At 36.5% G+C, this 19,139-nt stretch overlaps 1 protein-coding gene across 2 annotated transcripts in view; it reads right to left on the bottom strand.

Moving 5' to 3' along the window:
• LOC114461199 (E3 SUMO-protein ligase PIAS1-like) overlaps window positions 1–19,139 on the bottom strand; it is a 77,825-nt gene that overhangs the window by 5,400 nt on the left and 53,286 nt on the right. For both annotated transcript variants that reach the window (XM_028443106.1, XM_028443105.1), the window contains 8 exons: window positions 13,360–13,444; window positions 13,131–13,269; window positions 12,901–13,035; window positions 11,003–11,108; window positions 10,293–10,366; window positions 9,866–10,026; window positions 5,278–5,417; window positions 2,687–2,927 (listed from right to left, as the gene is read on the bottom strand). In XM_028443106.1, the coding sequence (XP_028298907.1) occupies window positions 2,687–2,927; window positions 5,278–5,417; window positions 9,866–10,026; window positions 10,293–10,366; window positions 11,003–11,108; window positions 12,901–13,035; window positions 13,131–13,269; window positions 13,360–13,444 (1,081 nt within the window). The remainder of the gene's footprint in view (window positions 1–2,686; window positions 2,928–5,277; window positions 5,418–9,865; window positions 10,027–10,292; window positions 10,367–11,002; window positions 11,109–12,900; window positions 13,036–13,130; window positions 13,270–13,359; window positions 13,445–19,139) is intronic.

Here is a 19,139-nt window from a genome sequence, read left to right on the forward strand (position 1 = left end):
CACCAAATCACAAATTGCAAACAGCTTCGGGGAGAATATAAAAGACTCTTATTCTCTAAAGGTGCTTCAATCAGGCCAGTCACTAATTTCTAATCAGGTAAAGTGTTACCAGCTGATACTGATGCTTGATTACCCTTCACATGATAAATAAAAAAATAAATAGGGGTTTTGATTTTTTTATAAGGCGCTTGTTCTTAAAAAACATTGTTTACCAGATGTGAAAGTCTCATGAAATAACAGCTTTTCTACATTGGTAGACTGTGCTTGATTATTGACAGAAGTTTCTTTCAGATGATGGGGTTTAGCTTCCTCTTACTACAACATGAAAAATAATGTTTAAAAAAGGACAACTTAGAAGTTTTATCTAAACGAGTGCATAACACTGAACTAAAACTAATTACATCCATTATAGAAGCGGAACATAGTCAAAACAACAACTTTGAATGAGAAAAAAATATTTGTGTACTGTTTTATATTGTTTATTGTGATCTATTGTAACATTGACATGACATTGTACTGTTCTGTGACATTTTTTCATTGTGATTCATTGTCTTATTTTTTATTTCTTTTACCAGCTTAGGGACTTCAGATGCAAATGTGCATTTTCGCTAAAATCTGGCACATTTACATCTATTGTTGCTAAAAAAAAAAAAAAAAAAAAGGTGTTCTGCCAAACTGCCTGTGAACTGTCTCTCACTCTCCCCCCCACTTGTGAGTGTGCGCACTTGATTTTTTTTAATGACACAAACCAGTCACTGTGGGTGAACTGAGACAATGGCAGTGCATGCTTAGCAGCCTACAGTGGAAATAGTTCTGTATCCTGAACTGGGAGTGAACTTTGATGTGCAAAGACTCTTTGTATGATTGGATGGACTGCTGGTAAAGCACCTCCAAATAACCACTGGCTTCTTATAAATTACTGCTGCTTGGACAATTCATTCAAAAGCAATCAGGAAACTTAGACTTAAACATTGTTTCACATGGAAACACAAGTTGAATGCATTTCTTGTTAGTTTATCTGTAAAGTTTGGCAAATTGTTTATTGTTTAACAAGAAATGCAAGTAATGTTTACTGAGGTTGATACTTGTTTAATTTAAAGATTTGTTAAGCTTATTTCAGATGCCATGTGAACTGTGTAGGTGAAACTAGATTTGGTTAGTGTGAAATACACATAAGTTAAGATAAAATGGTCAAAAGTAGTTGGTTAAATAAGTAGTTAAAAAATCTTCTACATTGCCTTAAAATGCTGTGGTTTAAAAATACCCGAGTTAAAGTATTAAGTGAAGTTACTTTTAACAATCTGATTTTGGTTAAAACGTGTGGTTAAAAAGAATGATGATAAATATTTGATTTATTTCTTTGTTAAAGCTGGTAAAATAAATACTATATACACATGTTAAATACTGTTAAAATTTGGTTGTTAAATTGCAAGTTAAAATACCAATGATTTAAAAGAATTGATTAAGATTAAAAGTGGGAAAACCCTGGTGAGAAAAAATGTTACTGATTTAAAACTGTAAAAACTAAATTAAATACTTAGAAAAGGTTGCAAAGTTGAAAAGCTAAATTTGACTTCAAGGAATGAATGGTTGTCTATTTTTTCTTGTACTGTGTATTTTCCTTTTGAGGTTTTTCACCTAAGCTGATGTACCAACCTACAAACCATACTTTGAATAAAAAGAAAGAAGTCATTAAAAGTCTGGTTCTTTGTGTGAAGTCCAGGAAACAACATCCAGTAAAGAGAAGTTCCTTTCAAGTCAGGAACAGCACAAAATTGATATTGACTTAACAATAGGTATTCATTAATGTGCACTGTCCCTATCCAATAAATAAACAAAACAACAAACAAATAAATCAATATTTCCAGCAACTTCATTTTATTTTATTTTTAAATAATATGTTATGATTTTATTTATTCAGACAACTTTTTTCCAGGAATTTTATTTTGATCTCCCGACATGTTTCGACTGGCAATTGCCTTCCTGCAAAAACACATCAAAGCGATCACCAGACGCCTCTGAAGAAGACTGCCAGTTGACAGTCGAAACATGTCAGGAGATCCAAGTAAATTTCCTAAAGAACACTTATATAAATAAATAAAACCGTAACATTTTATTAAAAAAAGATAAAAGCACTTGCTGGAATTATTAAGTGGAAATCAAGGAAACATCAAAGCGATCAGCAGACACCTCTGAATAACACTGACAGAAGACAGACAAGTAAACTGTCTGAATAAATAAAACCTTAACCTATTAAATAAATAAAAATGCAAGCAAGAATCCTGAAATTATTAAACTAATGTTTGTGTGTTACCATGGTAACCCACTATCAGAGAACTGATTTCTATGAATGTTTTTAACATAATTGTTAAAATCCGCAGAAAAACAGGTGGAAATAACATCTAATGCAAAAAAAAAAAAAATGAAATGGCAGTCAGAAATGAGACAGCTCTTTTTTTTTAATCTGCGTTGAATACCATCCTAGTCAATTTGTTCTAATGGATGTCGGCCGATCACAATCGGGCCCCGAGTGATTGGAGCATCCTTATCAATCTGCACTCCTGGGAATCAGCTCTGAGTTTTAACGACAGATATTTACAGGAAATCTGCATCTTTCATCATCAAACATCCTCAGTTTTACATCTCCTGAGCTCTAAATGTGAGCAGAGGCGACCTGTTCTCTCACCCTTTGTTGATGAGAGGCGGCGACGTCGGCGACAAAGAGGGACACGCTTTGATTGGAAGCAGAGCAGAAGGAGGAGGAGGAGGAGGAGGGGGCGGTGATTCCTGTCCTTCATCCTCTGACGAGCTGTCCAGCGTCAGGTCGATCACCTCTACGTTTTTGCTGTTGCTGCTGTTGCCGTGTGAGGAGGAGGATGATGATGATGTGGTTCGCTGCTCTGAGACTTCAGATGTTCGACATGAACCTGCAGGAGTAAGATGACGCTTTGATGTCATTGAGCTCAAACCTTTTACTGGGTGTAGCTGTCATTCATGGCCTCAGCTCTCACCTGACAGCTGAATTTCTGAGTAACTTCGGTCCTACTCTTTAAAATAAGTGAGGGTGATAGATACAAATCACCTTCATTAGCCACGTTTACATGAGAGCTTTAATTCCCCTTTAATTCAGAATAAAAGTTAAATCTTTTTTAAACTGACCTTGTAAACACTGCAAATGTAATTCCTAGGGTGTCACTTTAACACGTTAATTGCAATGAATTAATTACAGGAAAAAATAACACTCTAAAAAAATTAATTGCTTCTATTTTTTTTTGTACCACAAACAGGGCAGAACCTTTCTCCATTACACATGTTCCCGGTATACCCATAATACTGATACACCGGCTACAACGGTAGAAGCTGAAGAGTCTTTGAGCTCGTTATTTTTAGTTAAAAAACACAACAGATGGAAAACTAAAGCCCAGTTGTGCGCAAAATGTGCAAGAAAGAGTTTGTGGCTCACAGGAGGTTTTATAGCCTCCAGCGGAGCTTTTCCTCCTCGATGCTAACTATGTAGCAGTTTGCACGGACAACGGTCCTTCGGACGCTACAGTAGTCGTGGCAGACAAAGTGGCCCATACACAATCCACATTGGACTAGATGACAGGGTTCAGAGCCAAAATGAATAAATCCATGAGTGACAAATGAACAAAGTGGATAAATGATTGTAGGACAGTTGACCAATATCAGTGATAGAGGATGTGGGCGGGGCTACTACTACTAGAAGTGATTGCTTGATGTTATGATATTACTTCATTTTGTGATTTTTGATGTGCTAATTTACAGCACTGTGATTGATGGGTCTGTTTTATATATTTTATATTATCTGAAGTAGAAAACAAAACAATAAGTTTGGTGTTCAATAACTGTATTGATCATAAAATTGTTCTGTTTATGATGTGCTAACTTATAGAATTACATATGGATGTGATGTTTTATTTCATTTCTATTATTTGTAGATTGACTATAGTACACATCAATATTTCTCTGATGGTCTAAACTAAAAGTGTCAGTAGCCCTTTGGTCTAGTCCCACATACAGTACAGAGGAATGGAAATGGTTCAAGTCTGTTAAAACAATAAATGACTTTATAAAGTCACTTTGTTACACATCAATCTTTTGATTTGCCACAATAATGTAATTTAAATAAAAATACCTTAAGTTGAGGGCTTCTCTCAGCAATTTTTAGGTGAGAATAAAAAGAGATAATTAGATTAATTAATCGCACAATATTTTAATCTATTGCCAGCACTAGTAATTGCAAGTTAAATCCAATCAAAATAAAAGTGTAAACTAGGGCTGGGCGATTTTGCAAAAGAAAAATCGCAGATTTTTTAAAGAAAAATTTGAGTTTCGATTCGATTTTTTTTTTTTTCAATGCACTTAAAAATGACTGCATACATCAGATATATTGTCAAAAGTGCAACTTTATTGCTGTGATTGTCCTCAAGAGTTAAAATAAAACAATAAAACAATCTCAAAATATAAAGTAAATTAGGCTCTGTCATTCAACAATTTCAAGCTTTAGGATTTAATAAACTCGAAATAATAATAATAACTTAAGTAAATAAGTTTTTGCTACACATGTTCAAAATGTCAATAGAAACAAGGCAAAATGCGAACAGGCAAAATTTGGAAACCTTTTACTTATACCATCATATTGTGAACCAACCTAGGACCCCCACATAAATGAGTCATAATTCACGGACTGTTCAACTATGAACCGAGATATGTATTTTTGAAATGATTTTTCAATTTTTAGTACTGATCCAGAATCAGTATATTGGTCTGGATCCCCTCCAAAATGTAATGTAATCTTCCATGGCGTAAACTCTATCTTTGGTGAAAATTTTGTCAAAACCTGTTAAGGACTTTTGACGTAATCCTGCAAACAAACAAACAAAAGCCAGTGAAAATATCACCTCCATGGTGGAAGTAATAAAACCAAAATAAAGCAAAGAAAATCAGCCCCAGTTTAAGAATCAATGGTTTAAAATAAGCAGAATTCAAAGTATGAACTCTGCTGTGGTCGTCCTCCCCTCTTTGGGGCATCTGTGTGCTGAGGGTTGAAGTATGACACTCTGAGAAGATGCTCTGATTGCTTCTGCACTCGTGTGAGCTACAGTGTGTTGGTTACTATGGAGACAGGCAGTTTACTTGTATGATTGGTGCACCACCAAATTGAACCTGACTAGTCACAAACAGCCAAAGAGGAGAGGTGAATGCACCTCCTCTCTGCTAAAGAGTCACTAGCAGCCTCCCTTTCCCTTTTCTCACCGTCCAGCCCGTTGTTGTTGTAGGCAGCAGAGGAGACCTCCTGCACTTCCTTCTTTGACCTCATGGGGGCCCAGTTGCCATCCTCCTTGAACTGGATCTCATCACAGTCCATACAGCTGTTCAGTATCTCCACGAACAGACTGAGAAAATGCACAAAAGCATAAAAAAATTACATTCAAAAAAGGAAAATAAATTCTGGCTACCTTTACTTAACAAATAATGTCCGCCAATAATGGACCAATCAGAGCGTCAGTGACAGTGAACAACAGGTAAACAAAATGGATCAATGTCACAGCTCTAATGTCTAATCTAATGTGTCTAAATCCTGTAGACAGAGGCACCTCAATCCATTCACAACATTTGAAGCCAGTTTGACTTGTAATTAACCTAAATGATCTAAATACAAAAGTACAATGTTCTTTTGATAATTTGTGTAATGCTGTGTGGCTACAAAATATTTCAAATACTGATAAATCTTTGGGAAACAATTGTCTGATGTCTAAAGTGGTTTGAGTGCTGCACTAAAACTGTGAAATAAACCCAAATCCACTTGAGTGAGCATTTAAACCCTAATGCCTACTGTTACATAACTCTTTTTTAAAAAAAAAATAAAAATTAATATATTCATCATTTGCAGTCACCAGTGAGACCTGGCCAAGAATGGCAGGGCACATTTAGATACAATCACTTTCAACACATTCAAAATAGACATAAAAGATCCAAATAACAATGGAATTTAACAAAAGCAGTTAAAAATTAAACATTTGCAATCATTGAGCATAGATATAATGGGATTTATCATGGAATTACAGACATTCAGTGATACCAGAGTTTGGAGTGTGAGCTCTGACTGCTACATATACTGTCGGTGGAGCAGGAAACCCAGAAGCCCTCTTCCCCATTTCTGTTCTGACCTTAGGAACATTGGTAACAGACTGTAAGCCTTAATATTCAAGACTAAAAGAGATTGTCTACTATATACTATTAGTATCATTAGGACAGAGACAGTTCCCATTGAAGTATACTACCATGTTTCCCAAGATGCATTTCAAACCTATGACGACCAAAACCTGAAGCACACTGGGTTAAATATCTCCGTTAATTCCCCAACTTTTTAAGTGAGAAAGCGATCAAGTAGAATATCAACATGTGCTCATTTGATCCATAAAACTTGCGGAAACACGTTTCATGCTGAGATTTCAGAGATTTTCAGAGACCCACCATTGTGTTACTGACTAAACTTCTGGTTAACTTCAAAACAAGAGCCGTATTTACAAAAGGGAGATGGTTTTGTTTTGAAAAGGGGATTTGGTCCCAGGATGATTTTACGTTCCGCTCGCAATGCATCATGGGGCGGTTGAGTATGACGAATGTGCCCATCGTGCATACTTAAAAAATGTCCCGATATAGCAGAGTTAGGTCCCCTGAAATGACTAGTAATAACAAAGTAAAATATTATAAAATATACTAGTAAGTAAGTAATGTTTATTTTTATAGCACCTTTCACAGACAGAGGTCACAAGGTGCTTTACATATCAACTCATTCACACTCACATTCACACACCAGTGGGACAAGGCTGCCATGCAAGGCGCTAGTCAACCACTGTGAGCAACTAGGGGTTCAGTGTCTTGCCCAACTTCAACTGGTATAGACCGGGATCGAACCCCCAACCTCTCAATCAGAGGACGGCCCCTCTACCACCTGATCCATGGTCGCCTCTACTATACTCAACTACAATTAAAAAAACAAACAAAAAACAATACATAATCACTGGAATAAACATACAGTGCAGGAAGAGGCAGAAAGCTGAAAGAGCTTAAAAAGAGATTTAGTGCTGATGGTCCAGGGAGCAGAGATGGTTTTTCTCAGCTTCACGTGCTGCTTCCTGTCAGACAGGTGGAGTCTATATATATATATATATATATATATATATATATATATATATATATATATATATATATATATAAAAAATTTAAGAGCATACTGGCTACTCTGTATTTTTAACAGCATAACAAATATGATCAAAAAAATAATTTTAGAGGGAGAACAAGTCTCTTGGGTTGCCAGAAATTTGTGATATAAAAATGGAGTCACGAACAGAAAAAGTGTGTGTGTGTAACTTCATGCTGGTGCATTGCTTTTTCCTCAATTTATTCATTTAATTATATGAAAACACAATAGTTATCATGTCCCTGACATTAGACCTTCAAACACAACCTCAAGCTACTAAACATCCCACTTTTCTATAGCTATACATACTTCCTATGGGCACTGCACTAGTACAGTAGTATAAATACACAATCTTTCCATACTCACTAATGTGAACTCACTACATACTCATTAGTATGAATTGTATGTTAGTATGCCATTTCAAACACAGCCTCAGTGGTAAGTTACAGCTGCACAGTTTGTGATAAACCTCAGAGCGCCATGACACACGTGGAGGCGTTCATTGACAAAACACATCATAATCAAAAGATCATTTCACTGAAAGAGTTCATTCTCTGTGGACACTTAAAAATATCACTAAACATGGTCAATCTGCTTCCAATATTAGCTGCACATTAACACAGGATCAAACACAGATCAAAGTAGTGGGAGGTGAAAGGAGTGTCGACACACCTCAGAGCTGACCTCAAGGCTGCAGCCAGAATAAAAGCAGATTTCACAGTAAAACCTTTCCCTCAGAAATTCAAACATGCTGCGTCAGTATTCCAGTGAAGCAGTATCGCTTACATACAGGTGCACCGTGTCCTTTCCAAACACGTCCTTTTGTTTGTCCATTGCCTGCTTTTAGACTATTGTCACCTTCAACAAAGGTTAACTCAATAAGCTAAACAAACGCTGATCAGACAAACGCATGCCTTCCTCCTGACATTACTGCGCACGTGAAGCTATGTTGGAATGGACACTTTCTGATTCACAGCAATGTGAAACATAGATTTTAGAAACCATGTTGGATTATTGGAAAAAAATGGTGACATGAAAATTTCATAGCGGGAGGAATAATTTACGTTGACTGAGATCAATTAGATTTGATTACTTGTAAGTTAATAATTAACATAAATTATTAATTTTACATTTTGCAGCAGAGTGACAAGAATCTAATCAGGCTCAAAGCATTGTGAATTGTGCAGTAATGTAGTTTTATCTATGTTTGTTTGTCTGTTATAGCAGGATTACGTCAATTAAACATTATCATCACACAAGAGGGAGTTGTGCTGAATATCAGAACTGGTGTAATTTGGTCGTAAATAATCACACCAGTGCTGATATTGCACTGGTGTGGATATCTATATTCTGATATTGCTTTTAAAAAACAGTTCTACAATCGCACTGAGGATGATTTGTTGGTTTAATCATTTTTTTTGGCTCTGCCAAAACAAATATTTCCGCAACTGGAAGGCTGTTGCCATGCAACACATAAACATTTTCTACACACAAGCTACTACTACTGCTAGTCTGTCTGCATATTATTTTGTATCATTCCATATCAGCACACCTGGGCCTGTTTTTTGAAAAGGTTTAATTCGGATAAAATTGATCTGGACTTGGTCATCTTTTTTTTTTTTTTGCCATCCATAATCATGTCATCCATTTGACTTTTGAGCTGGTTTTTCAAAGCAACATTGGATTGGATCAATATGCATAACAAGTGCTCATCTTTGATTGATGAATGGCGCTTCAAGCCTTTATAGACCCTGACCAACCTCCTGCATTCTGCCAGAACCAGAACCAGCAAACAGAACATACAACAAGGGACGCAATAATTCTTTATTATTGTCTGTTATTGTTGCATGTATTATTTGACACTTTTAAAGTTTCATTACATTTTGGGGCTGAAATCCACCCTTCTGATGGGATCACTTTAATCAGGATTTTTTGGATCAAAGTAATCCTACTAAAAAGTTCTGATCCAGATTAAAACCAAGATTGGATTACGTGATCTAATCCGGTTACGTAATCCGTTTTTTCCTTCCATTTTCAAGATTTGATCCGATCCAGAATCCAGAATCTGAGTTGATTAATGATTACCTATGAAAAACTGAGCCCAGGTTCATGCTGATGTATCCAGGCCTCTTTCCTTCCCTTTGTCCTCCCATGAGTCTGATGATCATTCATAATTTCAATAAAGCATTATTTATGAAAATATGTGCATCTTTGCAGTACGAAGTTTGCCACAATCTAAAATAGTTAGCAACTCATGTAATGTTAATTAATGGTGATAATGTCTGTAAAAAGCTCCAGTGCTGTGATGCTATCAGCACTCATGGAATGTCTCTAAAAAAAATAATACCACAAATCCCTTTTTAATATGTTTCATTTATTTAGACAACTGTTTTTCAGGAAATTCAATTTGATCTCCTGAAGAAGACTGAAGTTGACAGTCGGAACGGAACATTTCAGGAGATCAAAGTAAATTTCCTGAAAAACAGCTGTCTGAATAATTGAAACCATAACATATTATTTACAAAAAAGATAACATTTTCTTTGTAATGTAACATTTAATAGTCAATAAGTTTTGTTCAGTATCTTTTCCCTCCTTTTATCACTATTTAGTTAAATTTCACAAAGTTTGTGGCATACCCATCGATGATAAGGTGCTCGTACGGCGCCTTCTTGTCGCAGACGGGGCAAACCCAGGTGGGCTTCTTCTCGTTCATCTGAATGTAGAGCGTAGCGTCAAAACACTGCAGGTGTGAGCACGTCAGCGCCCGGCACGGGATCATCAGCCGCATCTTCCCCAGCTGCAGGTACAACCAACACACATGCACACACCACACACACAATCAGAGAGTAGGCAGGACAAGCTCAGCAAGAATGAAGGGCATGCAGGACACATAAATGTCACAATAATGCTAAAACCAACACAACAAAAACACGTTATGGGGCTGAGAGCACCTCTGAGTGGCTGCATCATATCCACTGCTGTGGCTTTTGAGCATTTGTCTCTCGTTTTATTTATTTTTGTTAAAAATGTAAAAACAAGACATGTTGTGGATGATGTATTTACCGGACAAAGCAGCGACACCCGAAGGCTGGTGGTGGCAATTTCACTGTCTGGATCTGCAGTCAGCTTCTCTTTGACTGCACAAAGCAAGAAGAGAACATTTTTATTTATGTATTTTTTAAATTACACAGGAATGATCAACAGTCAAACATGTATATCATAATCATTTTTTTTCTCCCGATACATTTTATCCTTTAAAGTTGAACTCTTTAGAACACGTGTCAAACTCATGGCCCAGGGGCCAAGTCTGACCCTTTGGAGCAAGTAAAAATGACACAGAAAACATGAATCATTGTGAAAATGAAATTCAATATTTGCAGGGGCTCAGTTTTCCCGGTGCTTATATCGCATGATTGCAGTCATTTTTTAATGTTAAACAGTTGGAAAAAACTCATTTTCCTCAAACTATGACATAATATTCCCCTTAATTAAACAGAAATTGGTCACAAAATATAGGAAATTTAAAGTGAAGATCCTGTTGGCAAATGGTAGGATATTGTTGGTTTCTTACATATTTTGTATTTTATGCATACGTAGAAGTGCAAACTAGAGCACAAAGATGTTAAAATTACTTGTTTTCCTGTGGCCCACTTGAGATCAAACTGCTCCGTATTTGGGCCCTGAACTAAAATTAGTTTGACACCCCTGCTTTAGAAGAAGAAAAAACACAAACCAGTGTGATTGTAAATTAGAGGAAAGACTGAGGGTCTCACTTAGTGCTCTGGAGTGGTCTGGATTCCTGATGCCTTTGGCTCTTAGTCTCTGTAACAGCACAGTGGACGACTGCTGCTTTACCAGGTACACTGCCATGGAGTAACTCTGTGGACACAGAACAAACTCTGTCATGGTACAAACACCTCCTACAGAGGCTTAGAGTCTGCTTTTCTTTCTTTCATTCAGGTGAAAGATTCAGGTTTTCAAACTCATACAAGTTTTGTATAAACATTTAATCATTTATAACATTCAAACATTTATAACATCTTATTTCATCAATATATTCTATTTTTGGTCATGTCACAATTTACCTGAAGCTCTTGAGGAACAAATTAACATAGACATTTGTCCTTTAAACAGTCATTCACACACACATTAATAAATGTGCTGAGTTACAGCAATTAACTACTACATTTGAGTGTCAAGCTCCATAGTTACATAAATCAATAAAGTGAAGCTGCTCGAAATAATGTCAAAAGCAATTTGGCATTCTCTACATAATCATTACTAATCCACATTAAGCAGCTTATTAAGATTAGGGCTGTTAAACACGCCAATCGAAGGTCGATTCCAGCCAACCACAAAGTCAAATTCAGCTCCTGATGGTTTTATTTCACCCTGAATACATCCTTAAAGCATTTTTTTATTATCAGATGAAAATACAGCGTAGGCCTCATAAAGCACTAAATTGAAGTTCATTTGCTCAAAAAAAAAGATGTAAAAGTTTCAAATTTCCAGATGAAATAATTATAGGAATGATGAAAAACACTTCTATGCCAGGTCTGGGACTCCACATCCCACTTCCGAGCAGTAATTTCAAACTTTTACATCTTTTTTTTTTTCAACAAATGTTTAGGGCTGTAGTCAACCAAGGAAATAGTTGGTCGACCAAGACCAAAAAAAATGGAGAATGAATGAGCAGGTGTAGAGGAGGATGAGGAGAAAGAAAAGAGAGACAAATATATTGTTTTGGCTTTTTGTGGTGCCAGTTTGCTTTTAAACACAAACCACTTATGATATGAACCTTATTCAAGCTTTGACCAGAACCTGACAAAGCAAAAGTGAAACCTACAGGACATTAAGTATTTATATCCGTGCCCGACCTTAAACCAACAATTAAAATCTATTTTTTCCCTCATACAAATGACATATTTACGTTTGTTTTAGTGGTAAGCCTGCTTTTATTAATAAACAACTGTTAATGTCAACATCAGGTCAGCGCACGGGAAAACAAACACACATCAAACACAGGTGAGCAGTGGCCGCCAGAGACAGCAGTGGATCTATTTACATAATCCACGTATCAAATATAAAGAAAAAGGATTGATTCAACAGCGGATGCTTGTGCTTCAAGCCTGTCTTAATTTGTTCCCTCTCTGCTCCAATCAGAGCAGTCAGTGACAGCGCAACACTTTTTTTATAGACAGCTTTCACATACACAAATGTTCCTGGACACAGAATCATGTTTAGGCATTAAATTAATAATATTTTATATTTAATCCTTATCACCTATAAGTGCATTGCAATTTTTATTTTTTATTTTTAAACGGTATTGAAACTGATACCGTTGCTGATCGACCACTGAAAATCTTGGTCGACCACGTTGGCATCGACCAATTAGTCGACTAAACGACCAAACTTGGCAGCCCTACAAATGTTCTTTCATTTATTGATCTATGAGGCCTACACTGTGTTTTTATCTGATAAAAAGTTTTGGTCTCCAGCAGCTTTACATTGTAATGTGTAATGTGTAACATCTGATATTTTTAAAACAATCACAGAGGACAATCTGTACATGTAAAACCAAACAGAACTGAAATAATTCAGACACCACAGTTCTACCACTTCTCTAAACATTAAACAATTATGAGCAAGTGCAGAAGGTGTCTGGTCTCACCCGCCCAATCTCAGCAGTCCACGACACCACAATGGTATTTGGGACAGTGGTGGACAATCTGACCAGTGAGGTAATGTTGATTGGTCGACTGGGCCTTTTGGGCTCCACGCCGTTTTTGGTTGGAGGAAGATAACCCTGAAGAAATCCAAGCAGAGAATATGTTAAAACAACAGTGGGGATGAAGACTGTGCTTTGTGGGTGATTCTTGTGTTTGGTTTGTTGTTCGTCACCGGCAGATTGCACGGCTTCCCGTTGACTTTCACACACAAGTTGGGAGGGAAATGGTCTTCCTGAGGGCAGCTCGTCTCCGACAGGCAGAACCGCAGCTGAACTTGGACTGAGAAGTCACATTTGGTCCCCGAGATGTCCCTGAGAGCACATGGACACATTGACCACCACATGATCCCATAACTCAAAGATGACACAGCAGAACACATCAATGGCCACCGTGACTCTTACATGGAGCTGCTGATCTGCTGGACTTGTTGTGGCGTTAACGCAAAGGCGAAACACGTCTCCTGAAACCGCTGGCTGTTGTCTGACGCTGAGGAGAAGAGAAGAATACAAAAAAAGAAAATAGAAATATTATAATTATGTAGAGAGATAAAAAAAACGGTTCACAGATAAGGGTTTCAATAATTCAGCTTGACTTCATGAAATCAATCTGACGTCATAGAACAATTTCAGATCTACTTTATTAAATTCCCTGAAGGTGAGCAGCTCAATCACCTTAAGCCAGACATGGGAAACTGGTAGGGGGCCACAGGAAACACACAAAACTCATTACAAAAAACAACCAAAAAAAACACAAAAATGACTCCAAAAAACTACAACTACAATGCACAATAAGACTCCAAAAACACACAAAATACCAGAAAAATACATAAAAGGACAACAAAAATTACTCAAAAACCCCAAAACTGACAACAAAAATACACAAGAAAAGCACAGAATGATGGAATAAATCACAACAAAATAATAAAAAAAAGACAACAAAAATGACCCAAAAAAACTCAAATCAACAACAAAAACCAAAAATGATGAAAGAATACACAAAAGGACAACAGAAATACACAAGATGACTGAATGAAGTGATAAGGGACAACAAACAAACTATAAAGAACAATTACACATAAAATCTTTCAAAAATATACAAAAATGACAAAAATAACAACACACCAAAAAAAGACACTAAAAAGCTTTGTTCTTTCCTGTATTAATGCACTGATTAGTCATTATTTTAAATGCTGACATGCATGTTGATAATGTGGCCCTCAGATCAGACACATTTTTGTGACAAAAGTCTGCTTTAAGGTCAGCTGTAGGAGCAACAATCTAAAAGATATGTCCTGATGTATTTTGTGAGGTGTCTTTCATTGGTAAGAATATTAATGAAACAACAAAATGTTTGAAAAGAATTATTTTACTTATAGGGTGTGAAAACTATAATTGGTGAGTTGCTGAAGCCCCTTCATTAATCAATCAGTACAAAGAATAATCACAGTAGGTTTAACTATGATGCTAAAAAAAGCTCCTTCAACAGTATTTTCAGCGACAGGGATCTACAGGGACACAAAAACTATTAGCCTTATACTTAACAACACACACACACACACGCACGCGCACGCACACACACACACAAGTGATTTATAGCAAAGATTAGTGACAAATCTTTGAGCCAATCAGTGTTTGATGTTCTCTAGTTACTTCCTCCTCACCCATCAGCATGTCTCATCCAATTATGTGTCTTAAAGTTTTATTAAGTGCAGGAGGACACTAACCAGAAACAGCTTGGGCTTTGTAAAAAAAATTGGTATTGAAGATGTCACTGTTGAACCTGAAATTGCAGAAAATTGTAGAAAGACACATTTTTGAAGACAAAAAAGAAAGGTGAATAAAAAAAAAATAAATCCAGCAGCACCAGATTTGTCTTTCATTTAAGTAACTGGAAAAACAAAAAAAACTTAAAAGAGACCATGAAGTAGTTCATAATTTCCTCGTGTCAGTCATATTTATTTAATTCCATCATTTACTCTATGTTGAGGTTTCATTTATTCAGACAACTTTTTTTCAGGTAACCTGACATTTTTCGGCTGCCAACGATCAGTCTGCGTCAGAGGTGACTGCTTTGATGTATCCATACAAGTTATTTTATAAGTAAAACATCAAAGCATCTACTGATCGCTTTGATCTATTCTATTTATTGACCATATATGTGCATTTTGTGTGATGTTTGCACTTTAAGAGAAGCAAAACAATGTTGTTATATCCTTTGTGCAATTACAATAAAGATTATTCCGATCTGATGTAATTGTTTAGCAGCTGCTAATATTGTTGAAAACCATTATAGCACGACATTTGAAATATTTAAATTGTGAGGAGGTTACTGCTGAACTGGACATTGTGGGTTTAAGATAAGCCATGCTTATTATGCTCATCTAAGATGAAGAATATGAATCTAAACACATCCAGGCTTTGACATCATGAGAGACTGCAGACAACAGCCTGAAAATATTCCTTCATTTATATCTACCTCGAGCTATTAGGATATGATACTAAGTTCTGTTTAATTTGCCCAAGTTCACTTTTTTCCATTTGTTAGTTCAGAAAAGCAGTCTCTGTGAAACATTTGCAACATCCATTGAAGCAGGCAATTTGTTTTTCACAATTTGAACGTTCCAAGAACTCATGAGGCTGTATGTCAGTGTAATCAGGTAAGTTCCTCATTCATGAAATGACTTGCTAAGGAACACGTGGAGCTCAAAGCAGAGCTCACGCTGAGGTGAGGACGAGGGTGCTCTATTTTTAGGCCCTCCTACAGGTGCTAGAAATAACTGGTGCCACTAACTCAGCCTCCATTTAAGACACAGCAGGTTCTCCGTGTCAGAAAAGTTGGAGTAGGAGGTATAAACGAGGAGCTCGGAGGGCTTTAAAGTAGCTGTGTTTATGATGAAAAACTGAGGAAAGTTCAACTTTTTGGCTCTTTCACAGTGAGAAAAACTACAATCTAATCGATATCATCACAGCTTAAGGCAATCCGATTATTTTCAGAAATCAAGGCAGAGTGACTGCATGAGAACAGAGAGACCAGAACATATTGTTCTTTGTAGTCAGGCCTTGAGCTGTTAAATGCTTCAGTGACTTTTAAAAAATGTTAACTTTTCCAAGAAAACAATTGGTTCGTATCATTTGAGCTCTGGTTGAAATATTGTCTACAGACTTTTAAAATGAAAACAATCGCACTAAGGTATCAAAATAATAGAAAAATCCCCTTTTGTCACTGAATACATTTCAAAAGATATAAACAGAACAAGGTTAGTTTCAATCACTACTAAATCTTTTACATACTGTCATGGAGAGAATTTTGTTTATATTGTACTTTTGTAGGTATTTTGCTTGTTTCTTTTCAAACTGGCCACAGAACAAAGACAAAGAGAAAATAAGATGGCTGAGAATGGAGCCCTGTGGGACACCACAGGAAAGAGAGCTACTCTAGGAAAAGAAGTTCATCATCATCTATGACAGTGTTCTGCTTGTCAGGGACAGCTGTGTTAATACGTGAGATCCCAAAAAAGATCAACACAACACAGAGCAACGCACCCACTTACCTGGTAATGTCATAATCATAAAGGTCAATAAACAAAATATACCATATTAAATGTTGGCTAGTTTAAGTAAGAAGCAGCTATCAAAATACTCTGTGATTTCTAGTTGTTGGATGTACTCAAATCATGTCAAGCCTTTCTGTGTAATTTACATAAAGAAAAAAAGCTTTTTAATGCTAAACCAAACCAAAAACAATCAAAAAGATGTATATAAAAAAAAATATATATATATATATATATTATTGACATGAACAAAGGAAAGTTTACAACAAAACGTGCTGATAGTTTTCTATTTAAATTAAAAAAGATGAGAGATTTAACAAAACACACAAAAGGACGGCAAAATAAACAGCTTGATACTCAAATACACAAACTGACAACATTTTTCCCCAGAAACTAGAAAAAATAATAGAAAAATATACAAGATAACAAAACATACAAAAATGACTCCCAGAAATAAATGACAAACTAGATTGGACAAAATGAATATTAAAAAACACAAATCCTCTGATCTTTCCTGTATTATTACTCTGACTGGTCAACATTTTAGTGTAATGTGGCCTCATTTTTCTGACCCCTGCTGTAATAAAAGATCCTAATCTCTGTAACAGTCCTGTTGTCAGGTTTGGAATGTGTGCTGTTTCACTAAAAAGATAAACAACCTACACAGCACCAATTAGAGGAGGTAACGTAGACCAACACCAGTCTCCTTGAGTAAGAAAAAACATTTCCTTGCCCTGTTTTCCTTCTAAAAGATGTCTAGAGAAATAGACCCACAGCTTGGACAAAGATTAAGGTATTTACATCTTGTTTTTCTTTTTGTATAAATGTAATCACACTTGTAAAACTTTGGCCTGTAATGTACAAGTGTTAATAATATCCACACATTTCTTAGCCCACTGCTAAATATTTTGGACCCGATGAGGAGAAACTGAAGAGGGAGACAGAGCTATAAAAACATTAACCTAACCAGTGTTTGCTTTGATTGAGTGAAACTGTGCTGAGCTTTCAGTGAAGAAGCAGAGAAATGATGAACACATGAATACATGAACACCAGCACACACTCGGCAGGACTGAGTGTGTACAGCGGTGTGTCATCCCGGCATGTCGGAGATGAATGAAAAAGTCTGTAGTTAGTGCGGATGATTACTGGGTCAATCCGACTCCTCCTCTCATCAGCTTTTAAAGCAGCCATTAATTTCCCCAGTAATGACCCGTCCCATCTCCCACACAGTGTATAATTTGTTTGGCGTGCATCTATTATACTTTAGTGCAGCCAGCGTTGTGTGAGCAGCAGCCTGTGCACTGGCAGACGAGTGTGCTTTCGAACAACGCTCTTCCTCCTCTCTGGGCACACAGGTTATAAATAGAAAGTGCTCTCTCACTCTCTCACTCTGTCCTAGCCTGCTCTCTCTCTCTCCCTCTATCACTCCATAAGTCACTCCCTGTGTGGCAGTGAGTGTGTTTCTGTGTGTGTGGTTCGGAGATACGAGAGGGGAAGGAAATGAGCTTTGATTGATGTCTTCCTCTTCCTATTTTATTCCTACACACTATCGCACACACAAACAAAGCCGCAACAGTGTTTTTTTTAAAGATGCAAATGTAATGTTTGATAGAAATTTAACGATTCTCCAATGAGGATACTGAAGGTTTAAAATGACTGCATTCACATTTTCTTAGCCAATAAAAATGGTAAACTCTTGTGATTCCGGTCACATGTTATATAGCAAAAAAGACATGTGCTGTCTGAAATTGAGATAAGAAGATTGGACTGCTTTGTAGTGTTGTAGTACTTAAGACCTGTCTTGGTTTGGAGACCTTATTTTATTGTAAGGTCTTGTTCTTGTCTTGGAGTCGAGAGCATTTTTATTCGGTCTTGTCAAGACCAGTAGAGACCAGCACTGATCTGCTATTCTTCAACTTCATTAAATTGATAGTCCGGAGAAGCACTTGGAACTGTATTGATTAAATAAAGTTGGACTTCAAAGATTTAGCATTAGCTCACTGATTGTTCTTCCTCCTTGGAAATCTTTTTTAGTGCCTTATGTGTCAGAAATTCTGACATCAGTCTATCTAATTTCTAGTCAGAAATACCTCTGAACACTTACTTTAGGCCTCATTCACCTGATAAATAAACAAGAATTAAGTCTAACATATTTGATTTAAGAAGATTCAAGATTTTTGTATGTTGTGCTTTGAAAGAGTTGCAGACTCCTTGTTTTGGTCTGTTAAATGTATTTAAAATAAAGCTCAAGTTAAAGAAAAAATGTTCTTTAACTGTTTTGTAAAAATGATTTTCATGGTCTCGGTCAAGTCTTGGGCTGTGTCCGAAATGGTATACTAAAGTACTACTCATACTAAGTCTGACGTGAAAATTTTTATGGAGTGCGTTCACATTAGATAGCATGGAAAGATTGAGTAAGTAAGAAATACCCAGATGTATACTATATCGGGACGTTTTTGAAGTATGCACGGTGGGCACACTAGTCATACTTAATGTGTGAGCGGAACGTGAAATGATCCTTGGACCAGCTTCAAGCTAAAAATCAAACTTCCTCTTCAAAACAAAATCCTTGCTTCTTGTCTTCCATTAGTTTTTAACACTTTTGTATTTAGGGCTCTTGTTTTGAAGTT

Source organism: Gouania willdenowi, chromosome 3, assembly GCF_900634775.1.
Source record: "Gouania willdenowi chromosome 3, fGouWil2.1, whole genome shotgun sequence".
NCBI lineage: Eukaryota > Metazoa > Chordata > Actinopteri > Blenniiformes > Gobiesocidae > Gouania > Gouania willdenowi.